The sequence below is a fragment of the Vulpes lagopus genome, chromosome 13 (assembly GCF_018345385.1).
Source record: "Vulpes lagopus strain Blue_001 chromosome 13, ASM1834538v1, whole genome shotgun sequence".
NCBI classification, from domain to species: domain Eukaryota; kingdom Metazoa; phylum Chordata; class Mammalia; order Carnivora; family Canidae; genus Vulpes; species Vulpes lagopus.
Genome location: NC_054836.1, coordinates 17404887 through 17432700, shown reverse-complemented (window position 1 = coordinate 17432700; position 27814 = coordinate 17404887). Strand labels below are relative to the sequence as shown.

The following is a 27814-nucleotide window of genomic DNA, read 5'->3' as shown; positions in this document are numbered from 1 at the left end:
CATGATATCAGAATAAGAAGAAAATGTGACTATAAGGAAATGTGTTTTTAAATGAGTAACAATACGAAGAAGGGAAACAGTGAAATATTTCAACCTATTTGCTGCTACCATGTGAACTTGACATACAGCATACCTTGGTTTGGTTGATCATTCTCTTGTTCTCTTTTCAGAGTCATTTTCCTACCATTCATCTGAGCATGCAGTGCTTGAATTTCAGATAACAAACTCCTTCTATCTGCTTTCTGGAGGCATTCCATAGCTGCTTGATATTCAATACTCTACAATAACGCAAAATAAAAAAATCAAGTGAAGAAGAGTGTCGTAAAGACAGTAATATTAACAACCAGGAAGTCTGGGGAAAAAAATGGAACACATGCTAAAATTTTGGAAAGACACTAATTTTCACTTCCTGTTCATTAGGAACAGGAACTTTTAAATTATTCATTAAACAGTTCATTAAAATGAACTCAAACAGTTCATTAGCAACTTTTTAATTATTAATCTTCACATATACTTTGAAAAACTTCAAACATAAAATAAGAATAATAACAAACACTCATGTACATAGCTTACAAAATAGCACCTGTACAGCTAAAGCCCTCTCTATACAACTCCCTGAGCACTTCCTCTGCAGCACCTGCTTCAGAAATACTCAAATTCTAAGTCTGGTGTTATTTTCATGCACTCTATATATTATGTACACAAATGTATCCTCAGCAATATACAGTATAGTTTTGCATGTTTTAAAATTTTATATAAATGGCATCATATGGTATATTCACCTTTGCATGATTTGCCTTTTTCACTTACGGAATTTAAGTGAATTTCATCATGTTGCTGAACCATCTGGGTTGACACACATAGCTCTATTTCACAATCATTTTCAATGTTATATAGTATTTGATAGTATGAAGTATACAGTACAGCTTGAATATCTTTTCATATATTTATTGGATATATTTTTGGGCACATATATATAGAATTTGTCCATTTTTCCAGAGGTTGTTTTATTCTCATTGGATATCTGGTCAGTGGTTTCCTTTTCTTACGATGTCTTTGTATGATTTAAGAATCAGAGCAATAGGGATCCCTGGGTGGCACAGCGGTTTAGCGCCTGCCTTTGCCCGAGGGTGCGATCCTGGAGACCCAGGATCGAATCCCACGTCAGGCTCCCGGTGCATGGAGCCTGCTTCTCCCTCTGCCTATGTCTTTGCCTCTCTCTCTGTGTGACTATCATAAATTAAAAAAAAAAAAAAAAAAGAATCAGAGCAATAATGGGTTGCCTGGGTGGCTCAGTCAGTTAAGTAGCCGACTCTTGATTTTGCTTGAGATCATGATCTCAGGGTCTCGAGACTGAGCTACTTGTCAGGCTCCACGTTCAGCAGGGAGTCTGCTTGAGACTCTCTCTCCCTGCCCTTCCCTCTGCTCTTATGTGATTTTTTTCTCCTCTTTCTTAAATAAATAAATCTTAAAAAAAAAAAAATCAGAGCAACACTGGCCTCATAGAATGGGCTGGGAAGTGTTCCCTTCTCTCCTTAATTTTAAAAGAGTTTGTAAAGGACTGGTATCAATTCCTTAATCATTTGGTAGAATTCATCAGTGAAGCCATCTGATCGATCATAGGCTTTTCTTGTGTGAGATATTTTAAAATTACTAATTTAACTCTTTGTGATGAGTCTATTTAGAGTTTCTATTTTTCTGAGTAAGTTTTGATAGTTTGTATATTTTTAAGAAATGTGTTCATTTAATGCTATGAAAGTAATTATTTTTAAAAATTACATTTTGTTAAGAAATTAGATTTTTACATTTTGATCTTATATCCAGCAGCATTACCAAACTTACTTATTAATTCTAAAATTATATGTGTATACATTCTTTTTAGTTTTCTATGTAAGTGGATGGGTTTTCTCACCCCTCACCCTATCTATCTTATTTTTCTTGCTTTGCTTTGTTAGCTAGATCTTTAGGACAAGGTTGAAGAAGCTAGTCAAGTTAAGAATATTTTTAATATTTAACTATCAGATATAATGGTTATTTTAGGTTTCTTTATTTTTAAGATTTTATTTATTTATTCATGACAGAGAGAGAGAGAGAGAGAGAGAGAGAGAGAGAGGCAGAGACACAGGCAGAGGGAGAAGCAGGCTCCATGCAGGGAGCCTGTCATGGGACTTGATCCTGGGTCTCCAGGATCACGCCAGGCTGAAGGCAGCGCTAAACCGCTGGGCCACAGGGGCTGCCCTGGTTATTGTAGGTTTCTGTTAAATAGACCCTTATGTAGTTCAAGAAATTTTTTTATTTTTAGCTTGTTCTTTGTTTTAAGGTATTTTAAAGTATAAAATTCTCATTTAATTTGCTGTGTCTCTTGAAATGATCACTGGTTTTATTTTCTCTTTTTTAAAGTAATAAGTCACATGAGTTATTTTTAATGGTATGCCACCTTTGCATTCCTGGATAAGTTTAAGGTGATTGTGTCTCTAAAAAATATACATTGGTGGATTTGATTTAATATTTTGTTTAGGATTTCTGCATCTATGTTCATAAATAAAATAGGCCCAGGACGCCTGAGTAGCTCAGTGGTTGAGTGTCTGCCTTCAACACAGGATATGATCCTGGAGTCCTAGGATTAAGTCCCACATTGAGCTCCCTGCATGGAGCCTGTCTCTCCTTCTGCCTCTGCCTCTGCCTGTGTATTTGCCTCTCTCCCTGTGTTTTTCATGAATAAATAAGTAAAATCTTAAAAAACAATAATAATAAAATAGGCCCACAGGTTTTTTTCCTTGTATTATCTTTGTCTGATTTTGGTAACAGGGTTATAATAGCCTCTTAAAAAAACACAAGGCATTCCCCCAGTCATCCAACAATGGGAAGTGTATGTTTAAGATTAAAATTAGTTATTCCTTGAATGTATGCTACACTTCACCTGTAAAACCATTTGAGCTTGGTGTAATTCCTGTGGGTAGCAGGAACAATTTTTTAAATTGTTTTTTATTTCCTATTTTGACATAATTTCAGACCTACAGAAAAGCTCCAAAATTGTGCAAGGAATCCCCATATATTCTTCATCCAAATTCTCTAAATGTTAACTACATTTGCTTTACTACTCTCTCTGCATATACCTGTGTATGTATCTACACACATATGTACATTATTTTTCTTTTCCAAAATGTATGAAGATAAGTTGCAGACAGATGCTCCTTTACTCCCCAAAATTACAGTATTTCCTAAAAACAAGAACATTCCAAACCACAGTACAATTATCAAAAGCAGAAATTAACTTAGTATCATACTATTATTTATTTTTTTCATACTATTATTTAATGTACAAAACTTATTTATATTTTGTCAAATTTTCCTAATAACAAATGGGGGGAAAAGTAGTATTTGTATGTCTTTGTCTTTTGTGACCTTGAATTTTTGAGGACTACAGGCTATTTTGTAGTCTGATTCTCAATTTTAAAAAACTTTTTATTTTGAAATAATTTAAGACAAAGTTCCCATGTATCCTTCAGCCAATATTCTCTGATGATCACATCTTACATAACTTAGTACATTATCAAACCTAGATTTAGACATTGGTATAATTCTATTTAAGTTACAGGTCCTACTGAGATTTCGTTTAATCTTTTATTTTTTATTTCCTACTGAGATTTCATTAGTTTTTATATGCACTCATTCATTTCCTGGTATATAGTACTATGAAATTTTATCACATGTATAGGTCTGAGTCACTACCACCACAATCAGGATACAGAATTGTTTAATCACCACAAAGAAACTCCTTTGTAGTTACATCCTTTCCCAATCATAACCCCTGATAATCAATGATCTGTTCACTATCACTATAATTTTGTCATTTCAAATATTACATAAGATGTCTACAGTATCAATAGTCTGTTCTTTTTAAATTGCTAAGTAGCACTGCATTATATGGATGTACTTCAATTTGCTCATCCATTCACCTGTCAAAGGACACTGGGTTGTTTCTAGTTTGGAGTATTACAAATAAAACTGATAAGAATATTCTTGTACAAATTTTTATGGAGACATAGTTTTCATTTCTCATAGATACCTATAAGTGTGACTTCTAGGTCATATAGTAAGTATATATTTAACTTTGTAAGAAACTGCCAGATCATTTTCCAGAGTGACTCATTTTACATTCCTATGAGCAATGTATTACAGATGCAATTTCTCTGCATTCTCACCAGTACTTGGTATTTTCCCTCATTTTTATTTAGGCCATTCTGATAGATGTACAGTGGCCTCAATTTGCTTTGGCCTAATATATGCTTGTGAGCAGATTTTAGTTATGCACAAAAGTGAGGTAGTGTATTTCATATAAGGAGGTACATGGTGTCTGGTTTGTTCTATTACTGGTGATATTAATTCTGATCACTTGGTTAAAGGTGGTATCTGTCAGGTTTTCCATAGTACAGTCATTGCTTTTCCTCTATAATTAAAAAAAGATATCCTGAGGATTTGAGACCATGTAAACATACTTTTCTGAAATATTTTTCTACTAGTTTTAGACTCATGGCTGATTATTGCTTGAGTTATTACTATAATGTTTAATAAAGGGTGATCTATATTATTTCTTCTATACACTATCTGAAATTCGATTTAAGAAAGAATTTTTATCCATTTGTTTATATTAGTATGAATTCATGAGTTATTTTACTCTTTAGTTTACAATCTCTCTATCATTATTTAGTTTGATGTTCCAATTGTTCTTAACGTGGACATTGGGAACTCCTTCAAGCAGGCTTCTGTGATCTTTTGACATTTCTGCTTCATTCTTTGAGCAATCCCTTATCAGCAAATCAAGATATTACAGGTTCATTTTGCATGTCCCTCTGCTCCAACTCTGGAATCAGCCATTACTTCCTAGTTCCTTTTAATGCAAAATGTAGTTGAAAATGAAGATCTGGGCACTAAGTGTTGTTAGTAGTTTTTTAACTATTTGTTTTGTTTTGTTTTGTTTTTTTTTAATTTTTATTTATTTATGATAGTCACAGAGAGAGAGAGAGAGGCAGAGACACAGGCAGAGGGAGAAGCAGGCTCCATGCACCGGGAGCCTGACGTGGGATTCGATCCCGGGTCTCCAGGATCGCGCCCTGGGCCAAAGGCAGGCGCCAAACCGCTGCGCCACCCAGGGATCCCTGTTTTGTTTTTTACTAGCTGTAGGTTTTTTCAGGTTTTCCATTTCTTCCAGAATGAGTTTTGAGAAGAGATTATTTTTGTGGAAAATTTGTCCATTTTACTCAATTTTTTGAATTGATATAAAATTATTCACTATATTCTAATATTTTATATCTCAGTTAACCTTTCATTATGATCTTATTTTCATTTTTAACTTTTATAAAAATGTGCTTTACCTTTCTCCTTAACCAATTCTCCAGAAAAGTTTCTTATTAACCTTTCAAAGAAGAAACTTTTAAGGTTTTTATCCTCTCTATTGTACCAATGTATACATTTCACCAGCTTCATTTTTATTACAGTAGAACTCATTATTTGTGGATTACGTATCTACAAATCTGCCTATTCACTAAAATTTATCTGCAACCCAAAATCAGTACTTGTGGTGCTTTTACAGTCATTTGTAAACATGCAAAGAGGGGCAAAATATTAAAACTGTCAGCTGTGCATGTATGTAGCTGAAGCTGAACTAGGTGACATAATGCCATTTTCTTTCATCTCTTATACTGCAAACAAGTGTCCATCTATTTTTGCCATCTATTTAGCGCTGTGGGTTGTTGTTGTTGGTTGTTTTTGTTTTTTTGTCCTTTTATGCTTTTTATTGGTGACTTTGCTATTTAGAATGGTTCCCTAGCACAATGATGAACTACCTAGATCACAAGAAGGCTGTATTCTATGCAGAGAATACATGTGATGAGCTTTGTTTAGGCATGAATTATGTAGTGCTTTTGGCCATGGGTTCAATATTAATGAATCAGCAATACCTGGTAAATAAGGTGTCTTTAAGCAGGAACACACAAAATTATGTATTGACTGACAAATGTCATGATCAGGGGCTCATAGGATCCTACCCATTATATTTTCTCTAGAAGCAATGGCTCAGTATTCACAGCAATTGTACATAATCTAACCACTGCAGAGAATGAGAACTGACCTTGGTTTACTACTTCTACTTTACTTGAGCTTATTCTGTTGTTCTTTTCTAACTTCCTAAGTTGGATAAATAGCTCATTAATTTCTAGTCTTGTTTATTTTCTAACATAAGATTAAACATTTAAGGTAATAATTTTTCTTCTAATATTCTTAGTGGCTCCTATTAAAATTTTAACTTTCAGACCTTCCCCAAAAGTAATCAGTAACTCATTTGCTTATTACTATTAAAAAGCATTCTTTGTTTCAAAGTTTTATTTTGATACCTGTTCTTGTATTTTCTGCTCCAAACAGTTTAATAATCCAACTGCATCTTTAGTACCTAGAGCTGTCAGCTCAGTCTGAAATGCAGCTAGTAAAACACTACGCTCCTTTAAGAAAACTTGCTGAAGAGCAAGCAGAAGTTCACCTCGCCAGTCTGGGAAGGTCTCATGAGACTGGGAACCTTCATAAACCTAGCAGAGTATAAAAAACAAAAGTTAGTTTTCAGATTAGCATGTTTAAAAAATTCTAAAAATGGTATTTATCTACTAATCAAAACAAAGAGTATAAGCCAAAAGTAAAGTATGGATTTATTTTCAAGTGTGTGGCTTGTGGCATTTAAACGATATACAGTAATGCACATGTAATTACATCATAAAAGATCATAGTTTAATCTGTAGAGTACCTTATTATTAATAAAACCCATACAAAACTAGTAAGATGCACAATATTAAGTACCTCGGCATCTCTTTGCACTTGCATTTTGGTAATTAAATCCTTAAGAGATGAAATTGTACTGAGATAAGCTCTTCTTTCTTCTAGCCAAGATTCTGAAACTTGCTGAACAGAATGGTCTTCTCCATCACTATAGGGAGACTCAGTGAGGGAGAGCACCTGCATGCCTTCATTATGGACAGCTCTTAGTAATCCCTAGAAATGAGAACCCAAAGGCCAGAATTCTGACATCTTCTTCAAAGATAGACATACAAAGAAAAATAAATCTTAAGCAAAGTAGTTTTATCTAGTTAGACTGACTTAGAAGAGACACGGCAGGAAGGATACACCAGGCTACCATTATTGACAACCTTCTTTTTATGGAGGGGTAAGCCAATCCCAGAAGACAGTCTATGACTTTGTGTAGCTCTCACCTATACGTTGCTTTTATTAATCTGATGTGCTCTTCTTGGATTTAAAGACTGGCCACTAATTTCGCCAAAAGAAATACGTAAGAGATATATTCTAGTCCTTGAGATGGTTTTAATAATTTTGGCACTCAAAAACACCAGGAACAAAAACTATTTCTAAAAATCTTTAGACAGATAATTATTAAATATGTTGTACTTTATTATCTGCAGAATACAGCAATAACACTAAACAGATTCCCAAGATTAATTCTTGCTATGTGATTCTTCAGAAAGAATCTTACTATGTAAGTTCTAATAAACTGAGATGTTCGATATGGAAACCACATTGGCTAAGTGTCACTAAAAGACATCTGTCCTTCAGTACCTTTATTTTCTTTGGAAATGAATCTGTTGAACTTTCACCTTCATCTCCTCGGTCTTCTGATGCTGTGTCAAATCCCTGACTTTGTGTGAGATAAATTCCCTGACCCCAGTCTGATCCAGAATCTAAAATAAAGAAAACCACCACTATTAAAAAGAAACAAATATTTTTTAAATAAGTACTACAAAAATGTCAGAAATTTATATAACTTACCACTGGAACATATTTCTCTAGTTTGGTAAGCATCAGAATGTGTTAATTCAGGAACTGAGGATCCCTAATTAGAGAAAACAAAAGTATAAGTAACATTTTTTTCCTTAATAAAAATAAGGCTCAATAAATAGTTTTGGTCTTTTGTAACGCTGTTAAAAAACAAATGAAAAACTCAATTCAATCTGTCACACATTTTACAATAAATGTCTTCAATTTTTTTCTTAAGAGATATTACCCTAAGAAGACATTCATCAATTAAGGCATAATAATATCATGTTCCAAGTTTCCAGAGGAATTCTGTGGAAAGTTATCATCTGACTATACAATGGGAAGATTTAAAACTGCAATTTTATCATTAGGAAGAGACGATCATAAATTTCTTTTTCTCTTAAAAACAAAGAATTTGGGCAGCCTGGGTGGCTCAGCAGTTTGGCGCCACCTTCAGCCCACGGCGTGGTCCTGGGGACCTGGGATTGAGTGCATTGGGCTCCTGCATGGAGCCTGCTTCTCACTCTGCCTGTGTCTCTGCCTCTCTGTGTGTGCGTGTGTGTCTCTCATGAATAAATAAATAAAATCTTTAAAAAAAAAGAATTTTTGGGAAAAACACAAAGAATGTTGAAAAAACACATATTCTGAGAACCAAATACCTCTTTAGATCTCAGACACTGTATCACTGCCTTCAAGGTACCACATTCCTCCGTCAGTAACTGAACAGCAACATAGTGCTCCCTCTTCAAGGTTTCGGTTTCTGAAATATGTCTGGATTCCATATCCAAAATTTCAGCAGCATGTAGTTCTTGCATCTGCTCAATTTTTTCAGTAAACTGACTGATTATTTCAGTGACTTCTTCTGATGAACATTCACTCCGTAAATCAATTTGGATTCCTGCATTTCTAACAAGAACTTGTGGAGTCTGACTGCTGCTATTGACCTTGAGAGTCCCTTCTGTATGGGATGCCAAACTTGCATCCATGTTAGTAGGAAGCGGCTCTGATACGCAGACTATTCTGTTTTCCTGTACCTTAGTCTTATCTTCTTTTTCTAAGAAGTAGGCTAATTTCTCTTTTGCTTCTGTGAGCTGATTTCTAACTTGGCTTAAATCTTTCTGAAGAGATGCCATATTTGTTTCTTTTACCTAAAACATAATGAACAGTAGAACATTCAATTAAAAATATTAAATGTAGAATTTAGGGTAGAGAGTATATTCATGCTAAGACATTCATTTTCCTCAGAACAATAGGAAAAATATTTCAGAAACACTCATAGATTCCACATCTCCAGTGTGTGTGTGTATATATATATATACACATATATATATAGTCACAGACTATCATACAAGTGAAATTATTTTATCAGCCTCTTCTTTTGGTTTTCATGCAATAGAGAATTCTGTTTAACATCTGTCTTTCTCCTTGATCATTAATGGACTAGAGACTAAAAGCATCTTTCTAAAAAAAAGATTCAAGGAAAACCAAGCAAGAACATGCTAGTAAAGAAATTCATAAAAACTTTTCATCAAAACTACAAAAGATTTTTTTTCTAGCTTTTAAGTTATGAATTTGGTTTGTTTTTATAGAAGAGAATATACTTTGAAATGAAATTAAGATATGTAAAAATAAGTGAATTTGGAGAAATGTTATTTTACCAAAAGCTCTTCTTGAAGCTTTTCTGCCTTCTCTTTATAATTGGCAAGTTCTTCTTTGATAGCTGATGATTCAGCTTTAAAAGCCTCAAGTTGACAAAAAAATCCACTTTCTTCACTGGTATGAATTAGCTCAGCAGTTGTCTGAATGGCAGTGGAAAACATTTAAAAACACATTATTTTAAAAAAATACAGCCAGGTTCAAGGTACTTATACATTCTAAAGAAGCTTTTGCAGGAATGACTACTTATCAGTATAGAAATGATTCACGTTCTTTCAACAAATAGGAAAACTTTTTTTTAGGTACCATCAGTTTATGTTTTGAGACAGTAAGAAAAAAATTATTTTCTGGGAACGAAACATCCATCATGTATATATATTCTAAATATTTATAAGATTAATGAAAATGTAGTTACCATTCAGAACACTTTCATATTTGTACCACTTTCCTCAAATAATACCAAGTCTTACTAAGATATTTCTTACAAGTTTTAAAAACATGGAAAGTCATGTTAATATTTTATTTTAATAGGACTACAGGAATTTATAGTTCCACAGACTTAAGAGAAAAAAGCCCAGTAAAAGGAAAGAATTATCATTCTTTGTAGAACAAATTATATATTTAGAGAATTTTGATGTCAGTTAATCGCCTATTCAGATAAGACTGCACATTTAGTACTCAAAATTATAAATACATAAAGTGAGAATTTGAAAATTAAAGTCCTTCTATTTCTGTCTTGTGCTAAGAAATAAATGCCATTTCAGATCTCTACAAAAGTAGACTTACAAAGGAGAAATACAAATTACTTCTAAGAAAAGGAAGAACCTATTATCAGGCATAAAAATCTACAAAAGCTAATGACTTATCATTGATATGTCACTTCAGAAGAACGCTAATATGTTTTGATATTTTCCATTACTTAAAAGGAATGATCAAATAGCATGCATCTTAGATGGAACAGGAAAAAACCCCACATAAGTTCCAAAGGACATTTGCTACACTTAACATCTCTAACTTTCTTCTGACTGCTCTAATGAGTATGCTAGTGAAATAAATAACATGATTTGAAGCCCACAAAATAGAGTTTGTATTCATTACTTTAGTGATAATATGGACTGCACAGAAAAGTAATATTTTTATAAAAAGCCCCTATATATGAATTGCTAGGTGTAAAGAACACATATTTAATTTAGTAAATTAGCAATCAGCTTATTAAGGAACAAAGAAAAAAGAGAATTCTTTATGGAATTTAAGTGAAAAAAATAAAAAACAACCTAACCTTGAGAATTTCAAAATCTCCTTCAGGGCTTCTTTTCCTTTCTTTATTTCCCTGTTTTTTCTCCTCCTCCAATAGTCTCTGTAGTTCTAGTAGCTTCTTTTCTTTTTCCAAAGCATTTTTCTCCACAATTTCTACCTGTTCTTTTTCTAAAATCAAACTAGTCTGCATTTCAACCACCTGGCTTTCTAATTCTGATATTCTCAAGGTTAATGCTAATACGTTTGACTCCATCTCATTGTCTGTTACTTGATTTAAATTCTGTACATTTGTTCTTTCAAGTTCTGATGAAACTGCTTGTTCATCTTGACAGAATTTTGCATATTCCTTAACTGCTTCAAGTTGGACTTGACTCACAAGAGCAGCAGCAACTTTCTCTTCAAGTATATTCTGTAGGTTTACAATCTTCCTTTTAAGCATTTCTGTTTCAGATTGGCCTTGCTCTTGCATATCCTTTATTTGCTTGTAGCACTGAGTGAGTTCTATGTCCTTTGCACTCACAGTGCCCTCAAGTTGTAGCACCTTTGTTTCCAAACTACTTATGGAACCTTTGCTGTTTTCTTCAAAAGATGTGAAGTAAGTCTGATTTTCTAGGGGTTTAAGAGCATTCTCAGCAAGGACTACTTCCAGTTCAGGGTGGATTTTGCTCAGATCATCCATAGCCATGTTAATGCTTTTCTCCGCTACACTTCGGATTTTTTCCATATTTTCACGTTCTCTCTTTAAGCTGCATAATTCTTGTGTTAGCTGGTTCATTTTTAAATTGGTTTCTTCAAGTACATTTTTTGTAAAGGCTATTTCTTCATTAGTGGTTTCTACTTGCTGTTCCAAAGCCAGTTTTTCAGCTATTACCATATCCAATTGATGTTTTAAACTATCTGCTTCTTCTGGGAAAGAATTAGCATCCACTGACGTCTTCTGTTCAATATTTGCCAGTTCCTGTTGAAGTTTTTCAATTACTTCATTGAGCTGCTCAATTTCTTCTTCTCTATTCTTCTTAACACGTTCTTGATCACTCATTAAACATTCTATCTGGGTTTCAAGATCCCTTATCAGTTCATTTTTTTCTTCAATAACCTGTTAAAGAAAACAAAGTAACAGACATAAATATGTACTTATATTTTGGGAATTTTATTTTTTATTTTAAGGGCAGGATCTGAAAGTGCTGATCTCATAGATACAAATAATATACCTCTCAGACATGTGAGACTAATTTCAATATAGACCAATAGTCACCATCATATCAAACAAGGACCTTTTGTCAAACTTTGTTCAGAAAATTCTGTTAAATAGAAAGTGATTTACACATTAGTAGCTGATTTCCTAGAAATAAAATCGTCAATAAACTCTAACTGAAAAGAATGAAGTATTAAAATAAAAAAGGGCTACAGCAAGGTGCTATTATCTGATTTAATTCATACTGAGTAGAATAATTTTTAGTAGATTTGGTTAGAATGATATGATGAAATCTGAGTCGCCAGGGACTCTCTCTGGAAAACAACAAAAATCTGTGACATAATATTAGGAGAGGACAAAAAATACACATAGCTTATTAAGCCAATGTGCCTTAATAAATTGAAATTAATGCTAAAAGAGAATTAAGGTTTATTCAGTTTTATATTCAAAGAGAAGCTAAAAAATAACCATTTGGCCTTTAAAATTCTAGCTCTATTTCATGGAGTAATTTTAAACTAGTGTACCTTATTATCTGTTGTAATTTTAAGTTGATACTGAAGTTTTGCAATTTGCTCATTTAATCGGTCAATTTCTATTTCTTTTTCCTGCATTATTTGAGCAAATTTTCCAAATAACACATGTTGGTCCTGAGTAGGGATAGCATCCGATTCCTTTATGGCATACCCCAGTTTCTCCATTTCATCCTAGGGATAAAAATAACCATCCAGTTGGACAGATTATTATATGTAATTTTCTGAATATTCTTTCAATTAAGTGTTACAAAAGATAAAATGCCCAAAATGTATACAAAATTGGATTATCATACAGCCATTTAAATCAATAATTCTTAAAATATTTTGATAAAAGTTCTCAAAAATTCTTCATTCATGATGAATTCTAATGTTTATGTTGGGTTGAAAATAAATTCCATGCAAACCCATTTGCAGTTAATGTTCCTCTGTTAAGTATTATTCAGTAGCTGGATTCAGCAAATACTTGAATACAAAGACAAGACAAAAATTATGAATTATTTACAGGCAAAGTTTTTCTTAATTAATTACCTTAAATAATTTGTTTTCTTGTTCCAGTTCTTGGAGGCGGGTAGTAGATTCCTTTTTCTGTATTTCTAATTGCATATGTAGTTGCTGAACTTCTTCATTCTTATTTTCTAGTTCCTCTCTAAACTGCTCTAACTGTTCTTCTAAGTTCGTAATCTGATACAAAAATTATCATAAAGAAAGAAAAAAAATACCTGTTTATACAATGTCTGTCAAGAGAGAATGAAAAGTACTATATATAAGTAGTTGTATAAAATGTATCTGCTTAAAACATATAAGCCATGAGAATAAAGGGGTTTCTCTAAGCCAGGTATAACCGTGTGGTTTCTAGGTATTTTCAAACTGATCACCTTTAAGTCATCCTACTCAAAGCAAAGGGAAGATCTTCAGAGGAAGGATACAAGGAGCCATTTCTTACCTAAAATATTCTGATAAAGCAGAAAAAAGTCAGGGGAGGAAGGGAATGAGTCCACATTTGAAATTTTATTTCATGTTAAATTTAGTTGTTACCAAAAGGTCCAAGAAAGCTGCAGAATTAAGTCAATTGGTCAGCTACCAAGTGAGACTAGCTCAAATTAGTCCATACTAATGCTTAATGAAAGGTTTGGGTGCATCTGTCTTGTTTAAGCAGAAGAAAGCAGAGGTATACACGAAGACCATGAGATCCTTAGGTGTGCAATACAGAAACTTAATAGTAAGCTATTAATACTATTTTAGGAGAAAATTAGAGAGCTCCTATGTGTAGGACAATAGAAATTTAGCTCTTTCTAAGCATAGATTACTGTTAATGATAAGCAATTACTCTGTAATGGTTATACAGAGACTATTATATAAGGACAAGTTTCAAGACCTAGTTATTATATTTTAAAAGTTGAGTTTGATTAAGGAATAGTCATTTTAGCTCAATGCTTTGTAGCTGCTTAATAAATACTTAATGAATGAATTTCCAAATATGTATTTATCTGATGATCAAAATCGCTGCATTAAAAGCAACCTAAAATGCAGGAACAACATTACTCAGTGGCAGCTGGCTGAGAGAGCAGCCTACAAATCATTTATTGCCTTAGAACTTGAAAAGAACTATATTCTGCTTACACTCAGACATGTAATCAGAATCCTATCTTAGCACTAGCAATGCAAAACCCTTCAAAATAATTTAGCCTAATATTTCCTTAAGAGAAATAGTACTGATACTAGTAATAAAAGCCTCACTAATAGATAATTTATTACTAGATACTGTATAAGGTGCTTTACATGTATTATTTTTTTAAAACTCTGTAACAACCTTATGAGATCTTTAGTTGGATTATCCCCATTTCAGAGATGAGGAGGGAGTCACTAAGAACAAAGTACCTTGTCTGAGGTCACAAGGCTAGTATTGGTGAGATTTTACCTGTGGAGACTTACATATTTATTATTTATTTGAGAGAGAGAGTGAGTGACTGGTGGGGAAGGGCAGAGAAGAGAGAAAATCTCCAGCAGTATCCCACTAAGCAAGGAGCTTGACATAGGGCTTGATCCTGTGACCTTGAGATTATGACCTGAGCCTAAACCAAGAGTCAGACATTTAACCGACTGAGCCACCCAGGCACCCCTAGAGCCTTACATTCTTAACTATCATTTATCCTGCTTCTAATAACTAATGTCCAAGACTTATACTTAAATTGTTTTCTGTACACTGGTATTCAACTCAATAAACACACCTTAAATACATTTAGTAGTTGTTCATATATAATTAACAGGTTGGTTTGCTGAAAACTGTGGTGATTATTATCTTCTTCAAAGTTATCTAATATAGTAGTATTTATACCTATCCCTATCTTCCACAACTACTTTTGATAAAAAGGTATTATTTTAATATGTATGTAGACATTTAAGTTCAAAACTGATGTCCTACCTCAAATGCTATTTGTTTTGGGGGGTATCTATTAATCTTCTTCATCTATTTCACCCTCCCCTCTGAAAAACTACAAGTTTGTTCCATGTATTTAAGAGTCTGTTTTTTCATTTGTTCATTTGTTTTGTTTTACTTCCTTGATACATGAATTTATGGTCCAATTCTAAATTTGAAATAAAGTCTTGCTATTCAAAGTGTGATTCCCTAGAGCAGCAGAATTGGCACCATCCAGGAACATGTTAGATGCACAGATTGTGAAGCCCCACCCCAGACCTACTGAATCCAAATCTTTTTTAACAAGATCCCCAGGGGATTCATATGCACATTAAAGTTTGAGAAGCACTAGTCTAAAGCACTAACATTCTGTTTTGAGCAGCTGAACTTGAGTCATCATAACAGAGACTTCAATTCCCAAAGATGACACTGTAGGGTTCTTTCCTCCTATTCAGCCAGACTCCAGTTTCAATCTAACCTAACCTATTACTGAGTCTACAACAACCAAAACCACAAGAATATTATTAGGGTTTTAAAAGAGAATGGCGGCTCTTTGTTTTAATCTTGTTTAATTTAGCTACCAAATGTTATCTAGACTGGATTATATTAATTTGCAACTATTTGTGTTTTCTTTTAAAGTCTTTTTTATCTCTTTCAAATGTATATATGTCTTCTTAAACATTAGATTCTTTGAAATCTGCTGCTGGTTTTACAACTGGATAGTGGTAGTCAGCATGAGTTAAGATCTCAATAAGTATTGAATGACAGTCTTTAATACTTCTCACCAATAAGGCAAAACATTCCCCAATTTTTTGGTAGTATAGCATTACAGGACTTCAGAATCAGAGAAATCCAGGAGTAATTCTTGCTTAACCACTTACTGCGTGACCACGAACAAGCTATTTACCCTTTTAAGAGTTTACTCATCTGTAAAATGAAGGTAACACTAGAGCCTCTTCTCAGGATTAATGACATAAGGATTAATGACATAATGCTTTTAAGATACTACTTTCTAGCACAGATCTCTATGAAGTCCAACTACTACTATTTATTATTGCCATCTATAAGCTAGATCTCATTAGCTCTACAGAGTTAAAACCTACGAAGGCATCTTTTTCTTTTTTTAAGATTTTATTTATTTATTCATGAGACAGAGAGACAGCCAGAGAGAGGTAGAGACACAGGCAGAGGGAGAAGCAGGCTCCTCGCAGGGAGCCCGATGTGGGACTCAATCCCAGGTCTCCAGGATCAGGCCTTGGGCTGAAGGCAGGGCCAAACCGCTGAGCCACCAGGGCTGCCCAAGGCATCTTTTTCTTAAAGAAATTCTTCCTACTCTTTCTCTCCACATTATTCCCCTTATCATCCTAAAACTCCTATCTTCAAAGTTTCTTCTCTATTTGTTCTGCATAAACCTCAAAAAGAGTTTTACACAAATTAAGGCTATGAGAGTAGTAGAAAGTAATCTCAAAATCTAATGACACATATGGACATATTAGTTTATACTCTGTCAGGTCTGTGAAAACATCTGCCCAGTGCAGGAGAGAATGCTTAAGAAGTTGTTTTCATTGAAAGATACATATTTTAATTCTATGTTCCTCTCTTTCAGTCTTTAGTTACAGATGAGTGGGTTCTGACAGAGTACCTGTCCCTGTTATTAAACACTAGGTAGGCCAGGATGAGCTATCATTTTAACCCTTTACTCAACATGTCTGGCTCTATCTTATCTATAAACTCTGGGAGCTGGCGGACAGAAGCTGGCTGACCGGTCTCTTTGTAGTTCTGAACAACTATGATTCTGAGTAAAAGGTAGACAGATATTGGATACTTCCTTTGATAAATTAAAGTGTCAGTAATGTTCTATAAACTTCAGAAGATAATTAAAATATAAAGTCAGTAAACTTAATCAACTACCCATAATTAGCTATCGTCATTGTTTTGGGGTCCAGTTTTGACTGTTTTTTTAGAGAGCAATTTCTTTACCAGTGTAAGGTACTTTAAATGTTAATGCTTTTCAAAACACACAAAGTGTTACAGATAAACAAGTGCTCTCTGTCTGTTGTGGAAAACCAAAAAAGCAAAATAATCAAGAATCTTTTAGGATAAACATTAGTCATTATAATAGGACAGCAAGAAAATAATCCTTCTCATGGAGATGAACGTTTCTATTCATCATTTATGTAGATGGCTTTTTTCTCCCTCTAAACCACAAGTGTTCTGAGCTGGATTTTAGATTATGTCTAAACCATTCTGATATTTTCCAAAGCACTTATTAACATTTGTTTACTGTTTAAGTTCAATAAATATTTGTTAAAATGTATTAAGTATCCAGAGAAAATTATATGGAAATAAACGTGTAATATAAAAAAAACCTTAAGTATTTTTAATGATAAAGCTAAGATAATGCAGAGTATAATATGTCTTAGATACTATATTAAAAGTGGATTTTCTTTTCTTTTTTTTTTTTTTGAGAAGGGAGGGAGTAGAAAAACATAGGACAATTTATATAATTACCTTATTGTTTATCTTTTTTTTCCCCCCCTTATTGTTAATCTTCTAAGAACATGTTTAGTATATTGTAAAATAGCACTATAACTTCCCAGGGCAAGAAACTTTTAAAAAATTTTATTATTTATTATTTATTTTATTATTTTTAAATGTATTATTATTTAAAGTTTCTTAAGTAAAAAAAAAAAAAAGAACTATTGCAAAGTACCAATACTTCAAAGCCCATGGTAAAACAGGAAAAAGAGATAATGCCTTTTGTTCTAACACAACTCTCTCTCCACTGTCCTCTTCACTCAATTTGTATTTACCTTCCCTTTGTTTCTATTTAATTAATTTATTTTTAAAAAGATTTTACTCATTTATTTGATAAAGAGAGCACAAGCACAAGCAGGGGTGCAGCAGTGGGAAAGGTGAACCAAAGTCTTCACTGAGCAGAGAGCCCAATGTGGGGCTTGATCCCAGGACCCTATGATCATGATCTGAGCCCAAAGCAGACACTCCACTGACTGAGCCACCCAGGCGCCCCTTCTTTTTGTCTTTAAAACTTCATCCTGTGTCAGGGTTTCATATTTGACTGGAACACTCTTCCTCATACCAGCTTATTTGTCCAAATCTTTATTGTCTTCAAGTTAAAATCATATAAACTTTGGTTTTAGACTCTAAACTCTATTCTGTACAAATGATATTCTCAAGCTGACTTATTTAAATTGTTTAAAATATTTCAAACCAGGGGATCCCTGGATGGCTCAGCGGTTTAGCGCCTGCCTTCGGCCTGGGACGTGATCCTGGGGTCCTGAGGTGGAGTCCCGCATTAGGCTCCTTGCGTGGAGCCTGCTTCTCCCTCTGCCTGTGTCTCTGCCTCTCTCTCTGTGTCTCTCATGAATAGATAAATAAAATCTTAAAAAAAAAAAAAAATTCAAACTACATTTTGCCATTAGAAATAAACTCCTTACCTCTTTTTCCTTTCGGTCTATGGCATCGCGCTCAGCCTGCAACTGTACTTCTAGGGACAATTCTGCTTTAGCTTCTACAGCTCCACACTGTTTTTGGTCCTCTACCTTTAAATATAAGAATGTTTTCAAAACTTCAGGCATTAAATCATGATTATCAACTTTAATTAGAGACAGATAAATTTCATTTTATTAGAGACAGATAAATTTCTCCAATTAGCAGCTGATATTCTACATGAGTGAATAATCAAATTTATAGATACTCACTTTTGAGTGCATTTTTATACAAATTCAAACAGGAATGTTTGACACTCTTAAAATACATTCCTCAGATAAAACAGAGACTATCCTTTGAACTGTTCCCTTCCTAACCTTCCTTTCCTGCTCTTCCTTGATTCATTCTTGCTTTCTACATTATAATGGGAATAGACTTCATTCCTTTTTAGTCTGGGATAGAGCATCAAGCCTCAGCTGGTGTCCACTGCTTTTTCACATGGCTATTATTCCACAGTCACAACCATTGTTAAAAGGATAATTAATTCTTCTGGTTAAAACTAATCTTCCTTTCTCAGGAAAGGACTAAGGTCTTGTTAAAAGGATAATTGTTAAAAGGATACTCATTGTTAAAAAGAATAATTAATTCTTCTGGTTTAACTAATCTTCCTTTCTCAGGAAAGGACTAAGGTCTTAGCCTCAGGATTAAGGTAGCAAATAACATCTGGAGATAAGAATAAACAGATATAGTTACAATGTCACTGAAGACATAAAGGTCTCTTTATGTTTTGTAATAATAATAACAAAAAGTCAGTAACAATTTTTTATTTAAAGGAACTGATGTTTATGTGACTAAGAGTAATCTGCATTAAAACATTTAATAAAATTAACATAAAGAAAATGTCACACCTTTTGAAAAGTGTCTGCACTAATGAGCAAGGCTTGCTCCAGTTCCCTTACTCTGAACTCCAATTTCTCGATTTCTTCATTCCGTTCTTGTATATCCCTCTGAAGCTGCTCTTTAGAGAGCAAAAGCTCACTGCACTTGTCTGTTTTTTCTTTCAGATGATTTGTTAACTGTTCAACCTGGAAATATAATAAGCAAAAATTGTAATTAAAAAAATTTCAACAAGCTAATTATCTATCCTCATTTCAAAAAGTATTTTCAGATCTTATGCTAATTTTATTTTTGACAAGGATAGCAATCATTGTCTCCAACTATAACGAAGTTTTCTAAGTTGACAAAACAAAGTGGTACTAACAAAACAAAAATAATACTGTTCTCATCAACCCTTTACAAAAAGTTGTTTCTCTTAAGACAAAGACTTTCTCCAGCTATGAGGACAGATAATTACATTTTTTTGAGATACTTACATTTTTGAATAATGTTGAAGTAAAAGCTGTATTGGTTACAACCACACTAAAATCTAATAGAAGTGACAAATTTGCAAACTATTGACTTACGCTCTTATGTGAGATAAAATAACCTTAAAAAATCTTACATGGAATCTACTTTTCTTTCCACAAATGGTTAAAATTGATGTATATATACATATATAATACAATACTGAGGGGTCCTAAACACCACAGAAATAGGAAGGTTTTTTTTTTTTTTTTTTAAGGAAGGTTTAATATGGTCACTCAGAAAGCTTTTTCAGCCTACATATTCCTGCAGATGGGAATGTGGAATGATGAGAGGAATCTGAACGCTTCCGTAAGTAATTCTGATAAGTAGGGTCCATTCAAGATAATGGCTCTGTGATGGAAGGATTCAGGAAGCATTAATAAGATAGTTTATGAAATTCATTCTCATCAAGAAAGGAGAGAAAATTTACTAAAAAAAAAAAAGTGTGATGGTAAGAAGAAAAGGAATTCTAGCTTACTTCAGTGAGATACTTTAAGGAAATTATCTAAAATGATACCCTCAAAACATTAAAACAAACGCAATCTTATTTATAATTACATATTCAAGGATGAATATAACAAAGTCACTGAGAAATTTTTGACAATAATAGGTAGATTAAGATTTGAAGTACAGTCAAGGAAAAAAACAAAGCAGCAAAATAGTACAATATACTGTTATAGTTAGATTGTTTTGATCTTGAGAAAATCAGAATCTGGGAAATCAGATTTGGTAAGGTAAAGACAAAACAAATGGATCACAACGTTCCAGGAAAAAATCTAATATACATATCCCTGTTAGTTCAAGCTTTCCTGAATGGGGTAGGTCACAGTTTTCAAATATATGAAAATGAGTAATAGGAAATGACAAGAAGTTTAGACCTTATTTTTTTTTTGAAATGTTTAGACCTTAAATATTCTTTTGAGTTTCAACAAATCTAGCTATTTTTCAAAAGCTGAAAATATACTAGGAATAAGACCAGTAACTACAAACTCTGTGGGGATTGATAACTTTCCTACTGCTCTAGTAGATAAGGCTATTTTATATCAGATTACTTCAATGAGAATGTAGAAAACACTTTACTATAATGAGTTTATAGACATTCTATGCTTCTTTGAAATTCTTTAAAGAGAAATGAAATCCAATAATTTGTATAGAAATTAAATACAATTAAGATTTTAAAAAAATTATTATTTCTGAAAACAATTTTAAGTCTTCACTATGTAGCAGGCCAATACTCCTATGAGATGGGTTCCATTACAATTTCTATTTTAGAAGTGAGTAAACAAGTTTTAGAAAGTTTAAAAAAGTGACTTAGCCATTGTCATACACCTGGTAAATGGCAGAGCCATGATTCAAACTTAATGCCAAGCAGAATTTCTTCATAACCATTACAAGCCATTGTTAGCAATTTATGCAATAAGTCTTCTCTCATTCATGCAGTATTCATTTGGTAAATTTGGGGTTCTATGTTTCTATATGAGGAAATAGACAATTGGGATGAAAAAGTAGAAGCAGGAAGAGTCGTAAGGAGGCTACCAAAATCATCCAGGCAAACAGTGCCAGCTAGGATTTAAGGAGATGAATGAAAATGGAAAGAACAGGAAGATATAAGATGTAGTGCAACCTGATTCACTGATGGGATCGAAGTGGGAATTGGGAAAAAGAGAGGAATCAAGTATGAATACTACACCTTAGCAATGAGGAAGGTGAAGATGGTATAATATTTACTAAAATGAAGAAGGAACATGTTTTATTCTTGTCTTTCTCTGGTGGGGGCTAGTTAGGAATCAATAACTCTCTTTTGAGCATGTTCACTTTGAGACATCTAAATCGAGATATATAGTGAGCATCTGAGTATTCGAGCCTGGAGTTCAAAAGAGATGTCAGGGCTGGAGATATTAATGCACAGTCTTTTACATGTAATTACCTGAAAGGGAATATTAATAGGAAAGAAGAAGGGGGCTCAAGACTAAGTCTTGGGGTACTCCACCATTTATTTTGGGTTGAGAAACAAAGATCAGAGAAAGAAACCAATGAAGTAGTTATGTCACAGAAGCCAAGAGAAGGAAGTGTTTAAAGGAGAAGGCTTTAACGAAAGCATCTGAATGGTTGTGTAGGATGAAGACAGAGAGATGATTATTGGACAAAGCCATCAGGCTGGTAACCTTTACAAGAATCATTTCAATGAAACAGAGGATATAAAATCCCCTTCAGACAGAGGGGTTGGAACTTTACTGCAGGGGACTGAGAAAAGAATGCAAGATGGGGAAGTAAAAAGTAAATACAGATAATTCTTTTGATTAGTTTTTTGGGAATGGGAATAGAGAAATAAAGTTTATTTAATTGGGCAATACTAGAAGATAAATTTCAATGTAAACAATTTTCAGAGTTTCAAGAACCTTTTATACTTAATTTTCTGATTTTGAAGATTTACATATAATAAGAATTTCCTTTAAGTTTTTCACAATACACATCTTATTTATACTCAATATACAAATTACTGTAAGGCGGACAACACCAGTAAAGTTCTTACCTCTCTAGTTTGATGTTCATTGATAGGCTGGAATCGAGGTACAACCTTAAGTTGCTGTTCTAATTTCTGTATTTCCTGTTGGAATACATCTCTCTCATGTTCTCTATCAATGGCTTGCTCCTAAAGTTTAAACAACAGTAACAGAAGAAACAACATCTGTTGAAGCTTTTATTTCTGCTACTTCCCTTTATACATACAGTTTTGTTTGAAGACAAAACAACTGATAACCACAGAATACCCTAAACCAAAAGGTTTACAAAGATAACATCTTTATATGGTACATAGCCTATCTGGATTCTTTAACAAAAATTTATGCATTTAAATATTATTTGAAGCACAACATTTCTAAAAACTCAAGTAATGTTCAATATAGAATGAAATAAAAATATTCACCCACAAGTGAGTTTACTTTTTCGGAACAAAAGAGGAATTCCAGTGTTAATTTAGTCATTAAAAAAAAAAAAAAAAGAGGGCAGCCCCGGTGGCTCAGTGGGTTGGTGCCACCTTCAGCCCAAGGGGGGGATCCTGGAGACCCGGGATTGAGTTCCATGTCGGGCTGGGCTCCCTGCGTGGATGGAGCCTGTTTCTCCCTCTGCCTGTGTCTCTGCCAACCTCTCTCTATGTCTCTAATGAATAAATGAATAAAATCTTTTTAAAAAATTTTTTTTTATTTATGATAGTCACACAGAGAGAGAGAGAGAGAGAGGCAGAGACACAGGCAGAGGGAGAAGCAGGCTCCATGCACCGGGAGCCCAACGTGGGACTCGATCCCGGGTCTCCAGGGTCGCGCCCTGGGCCAAAGGCAGGCGCCAAACCGCCGCACCACCCAGGGATCCCATGAATAAAATCTTTAAAAAAAAAAATAGGAGAACAAATCGGTTAGTAAATCAATTTCTTTCATCCTAATCTAGGTTTCATATCAAAATTATAAAATGTGTCAGAATCTGATTCTTTAATATTTTAAGAGTATATCCGACCTTAAATGAAAGCCCAAAGAGGAAAATCCATGTGAAAGTAGAGATTTAATAACATCTTGCAAAGACTAATGACAGCATAAAAACTGTTCCAGTCCCCCAGTCATTTCCAAAAGCACAGTTACTGTATGTATTCTGTGGGTGAAAGAGTGTTGGCCAGTTAGGATCCTTGCCTGCACTGGCAGTTGATTAAAGGAACACTTGGACTAACTTCTTAACTCTGAATTTGGAAAGGCTAACTGTTAAGGGTTTATTCATAATCTGCTTGTACCGCTTTTAGCTGTGATAGGTGTACAATAAAAATCATTAGAATTTTTATTTAGAATACTTTTCAGTTAATTGGCAGAAAACACATATAGAGGAAAATGTTAGAATTTAAGGGCCTCTTCATAACTCAAAATTCACAACCTAGAGTAGCAGCAAGTAAGCATTCCACTGAGAAAATCAATATTCAAGTTGAGAATACTTACATCTAAAAATTTTCTCATTTTTTCTAATTGCTTTTCCAGTGCCTGGTTTTGCTGTCGTAAATCCATTAGCTCAGCATTTTTTTCTTGTTCCAGCTCTATAAACCTACTGACTTGTTCCTCAACATCTATCTCTAGAGCTTTCACTTGTTTTTGAAGGTCATCGCGTACTTTTTCAGCTTGGCACTGTACTTCTAGTTTTTCCTTCATTAGTTTTTCTGTCTCCTGCAGTAATTCTGTTTACAAATATAAAAATATTCTAAGTTAAATCACAATTAAGATAGTGAAATCACCCATAACTATGCTCAAATTTTATCTTCATGATATAAGAAATTTGAGATTTCAAACTCATGGAAAAAAGGAAAATGTTCCTGTGAAAATATCAAAATAACATAAGCTAGTATCAAAAAATTATGTTGTATTAACAAAAAGAATCATCCTGTCACTAAAAACAATACTTTGAAAATGCTAAAGCAAATGACCAAAAAACCCCAAAAAATCCACTTTCACTACAAGGAAAAGAATAAAGTCTAATTAAATTTTTTAAGCACAGAAATAACTCACCTCAGGCAAAAATCAATTAATTCCAAACCAATAAAGTCACTTTTAAATGCATACACAATACACACGAAGATCAAATACTGTAAATTTTTAACCAAGGCCAAGAGTTACAGGAAGAAAATACAACTACAATCAGAATTTCCTGTTAGTCTATCTCCTTATTAGATCCATATTCCTGAGTTAGTCTTACATGCTCATACAATGTTTATCAAGAAAAAACTGACAAATATGAGAGGCAGTATGGTGTAGTGCTTCAGAGCAGAGACTGTGAATTCAAATCCTAGCTCTGCCACTTATCTTTTATGTGATATTTAACATGATGTCCTCCAATTTCCTTATACATAAACTGGGGGGAGTAATAGTACTGATCTATAAGAGTTATTGTGGATCAAGCGAGTTAATATATCTAAAGAATAGTGCCTAGAATATGGTAAGCACTATATAAGTGTTAGCTATTAATATTAATAATATAAAAAGTATAAATAGCAAAGTAAAACAATTCTCTAATGAAAAAATAAAGGAACATGACCAGAAAGTCTTTACACTAACCAGTCTGCCGACACTGTACTCAGGACTAGGAATCCATAGAAAATAGCTTTCCTTTTAAAACAGTACTGATTTAGAAGTTAATACAAGAGTAAATGAACCAGAAAGTCTCTTTACTTCACTAAATGTCATTGATCCTATTGTTATCATCATCTTATATTTCCTGATTTAGAAAGAGCATTTTGAAGTTATAGACTGCAAGAGTTTAAGTAAAAAATTCAAATGGTCGTAAGCTTTGTGGAAAAACAGATATAAGATGATGATCACTAAATCTCAGCTGTTAATTTCAAATATAAATTGTTTTTGTATTTTTTTTGTAAGTAAAGTTTTTTGTTAAAGAGAAAAACTGTAAGTATGAAACACAACAGCAAAATTAGAGGTACGTTAGTTGGAAAAGTAGAGTATGTGATTGAAAATCCATGGGTCACCCAAATTTTGGAGTTGTAAGTTTACCACCCAAAGACTGGCCATGCAACTGTATAAACACACCTGCTTCAGGTGCTGCATCGACTGCAGCATTTACTAGTCCTATAAGAATAGAAAGAAAACACACACACAGAACAAAAATATAATTTACATGTCTATTTCCTAAAATAGGATAATACATATGTACAAATAAAAATGTCTGTAAACAGATCTTGTATGGTTTGCTGGGTCAAACAATTTTCTCAACCTAAAATCTATCCCATTTCCACTTTACTTCTAGTCATATTTATTAAGTGCTGCAGTTTGTACTTTTTTATTTTGTAACATTTTGTTATTTTTTTTGTACAATACTGTATTTGTACAATAGAGCGATTCTCAGCCAATGGAATGAACAAAATGCATAATTTTACTTTTAAAAAAATAATAAAATGGGATAACATAAACACAAAAGAAGAAGTAAAAGCTGAAATCATTGGTAATATTTTCATTTGATTTTAGCCAAAAGGCCGAGAAGTGATTCCATTGGTAATATTTTGATGTCCCACTATTTCTTGAATATTTTACATGTATGATATATATACTTTGCACATTAAAAAGTCCAAATCTAAACCTGTGTTAAACAAATCTGAACACCAGAAACAACTGCACCATATTACAAAAATGTATGCTGTATTTCTAAACTGGTAAAATTCAACTGATGAAACTATACATTTATAATTCTAACTGCCTGTGTAATATAAAAGTGAGAATATATGAAAAATAATGTAAAGGTCCACTGTTATAATGACTGGCTTTTTATTGCCAAAAAACTAAGATATCGTGCTTACTTTCTCATTTAAGAAAAAGATTAAAGGTTATTTATAAATTGTATCTTCTTTGAACTCCTACACAGATTAAACCAGATGTCAGCCTGCTTCTAAGAGTCACTGACCTTTTCAATCTATTCTCTACAGGCTGAAATCTCCCCCGACCTGCTTGCTACTAGTATTGGGTCAGTTTTGTTAGTTATTCAATCGAAGTAAACATTTTTACTGCCTTTCTGCTATTAGAAGAACAATCTTACAGTTTAAAAAAGACCCTCCTCATTATATGCAGCTTTCCCTTAAGGCAGAAGTTTGAGATATTTCCTGTTAAAATCTGCGAAAGCAAAAAGGAAAAATAAGCCAAACACACCAACCCTGACTCCACATGGTCGGCTACCAAAACATTTAACAAAGCAGGAGATGGTTTTGTAATTTTTCAGTCCCTATATAAAATACACGAATAAAGGCAATGAAACGGAAAAGAACCATCTTGAACTTTTAAAATGTTTCCTATACAAAGTCTAAAAATACATACGTTGTTCAACTGGGCCTGCCTCTGCTTTCATAGCCTCCTTCTGTCGGGACAGTAATTCTCTTTCTTCTTGGATCTGCTGTTGCTCTGCTTCCAATTCCTGTAGTCTATTACCTGCACATAACAATTCCTGCTCCAGACGATCTATTATGTCAGTTTTTTCCTGAATTTGCCTTTCAAAAAGAGTTTTTTCGTCTGCATAACCATCAATGACACCTATAAGATAAAATTAATAGGGAATGGGATTATAACTCATTTCAAATCTTACCTTTTGGTGTTCTATAAATAATAAAAGGTGTACTGTTAGCAAAACTTCATTCCAATATATTAAATATTTTGAATGAATCTGCTGATGATAGTAGCAATTATGGTACATTCAATGAAACCTTTTTCTTAACCTTTGTGCCTAAATATGAAGTTCCTTTGAACTTTGTTACTTTGCTGTGCTAATGTATCACATCATGTAGGTGTAACTCACTTTGTTACACAGACATAAACAGGTTCCTGGAAAGCTTAATATAAATCAGATGTTTGTGAACCAAATCACATTTTAAATATATCAGAGAAAGCTGGTATTTTAAGTGACACTAGAAGGCCAACACCCACAACAGTATGGAGAATATAAACAGTGTTTGCTAACAGTATGGAGGCATAAAGCCTGGCATCACCACTTAATGGTGACCCTGAACAATTTATTAACATCTTGTAGCTTCAGCCTTTTCATTGCTAACTTAGGAGACTTGATGTAGAGTGGTGAGATCATGGTACTAAATCACCATCATCTATTTCTATATTTTTCTAAAAATTTTAATGGTTTCTGTAATTCTATTCTTTCCAATAATTAAAAATATACACAGTTTTTAAAATTGCCTAGAGAAATTCTGAAGACAAATTCCAACTACATTTCAGTGGTCACTCTAAATTATGTAATGTCCAATCTGGCAATGTCCAAATCTGGCCTGCATCAAAAAATCTCTATTTTTAAACTTGAAATTTTTCCACCCTCAGTTGCTAAGGGCAGGTTGCTTACCCTCAGCCTTACTGAGCTCCACAGCCAGCTGTTCCCTGGCCCTGGACTCCTCATGAAGGCGCTCTCGCAATTCTTCTTGGCACTTAAGGGACTCTGTCACTTCTTGTTTCTGTCGAAATGACTCCCGCATCAACTCTGTCTGTGTAACTTTCGCATGTTCAAGCTAAACAAGGAGGGAAAGCATACATGAAGAAAGACAATTAAAGTGTTGGGAAT

The 27814-nt window shown here is 33.5% G+C and overlaps 1 protein-coding gene across 9 annotated transcripts in view; it reads right to left on the bottom strand.

Annotated features, from left to right (window-relative positions):
- The window catches only part of AKAP9 (A-kinase anchoring protein 9), a 157312-nt gene that overhangs the window by 25193 nt on the left and 104305 nt on the right, over positions 1 to 27814 (bottom strand). For 6 of the 9 annotated variants that reach the window (XM_041728301.1, XM_041728305.1, XM_041728306.1 and 3 more), the window contains 17 exons: positions 27599 to 27761; positions 26572 to 26784; positions 25297 to 25335; positions 23704 to 23936; positions 22260 to 22379; positions 19231 to 19407; positions 18331 to 18435; positions 12985 to 13137; positions 12448 to 12627; positions 10751 to 11824; positions 9474 to 9614; positions 8475 to 8963; positions 7828 to 7891; positions 7618 to 7739; positions 6847 to 7038; positions 6393 to 6581; positions 134 to 278 (listed from right to left, as the gene is read on the bottom strand). In XM_041728301.1, the coding sequence (XP_041584235.1) occupies positions 134 to 278; positions 6393 to 6581; positions 6847 to 7038; positions 7618 to 7739; positions 7828 to 7891; positions 8475 to 8963; positions 9474 to 9614; positions 10751 to 11824; positions 12448 to 12627; positions 12985 to 13137; positions 18331 to 18435; positions 19231 to 19407; positions 22260 to 22379; positions 23704 to 23936; positions 25297 to 25335; positions 26572 to 26784; positions 27599 to 27761 (3799 nt within the window). The remainder of the gene's footprint in view (positions 1 to 133; positions 279 to 6392; positions 6582 to 6846; positions 7039 to 7617; positions 7740 to 7827; positions 7892 to 8474; positions 8964 to 9473; positions 9615 to 10750; positions 11825 to 12447; positions 12628 to 12984; positions 13138 to 18330; positions 18436 to 19230; positions 19408 to 22259; positions 22380 to 23703; positions 23937 to 25296; positions 25336 to 26571; positions 26785 to 27598; positions 27762 to 27814) is intronic. The other 3 variants (XM_041728303.1, XM_041728308.1, XM_041728309.1) reach the window with 1 other exon arrangement.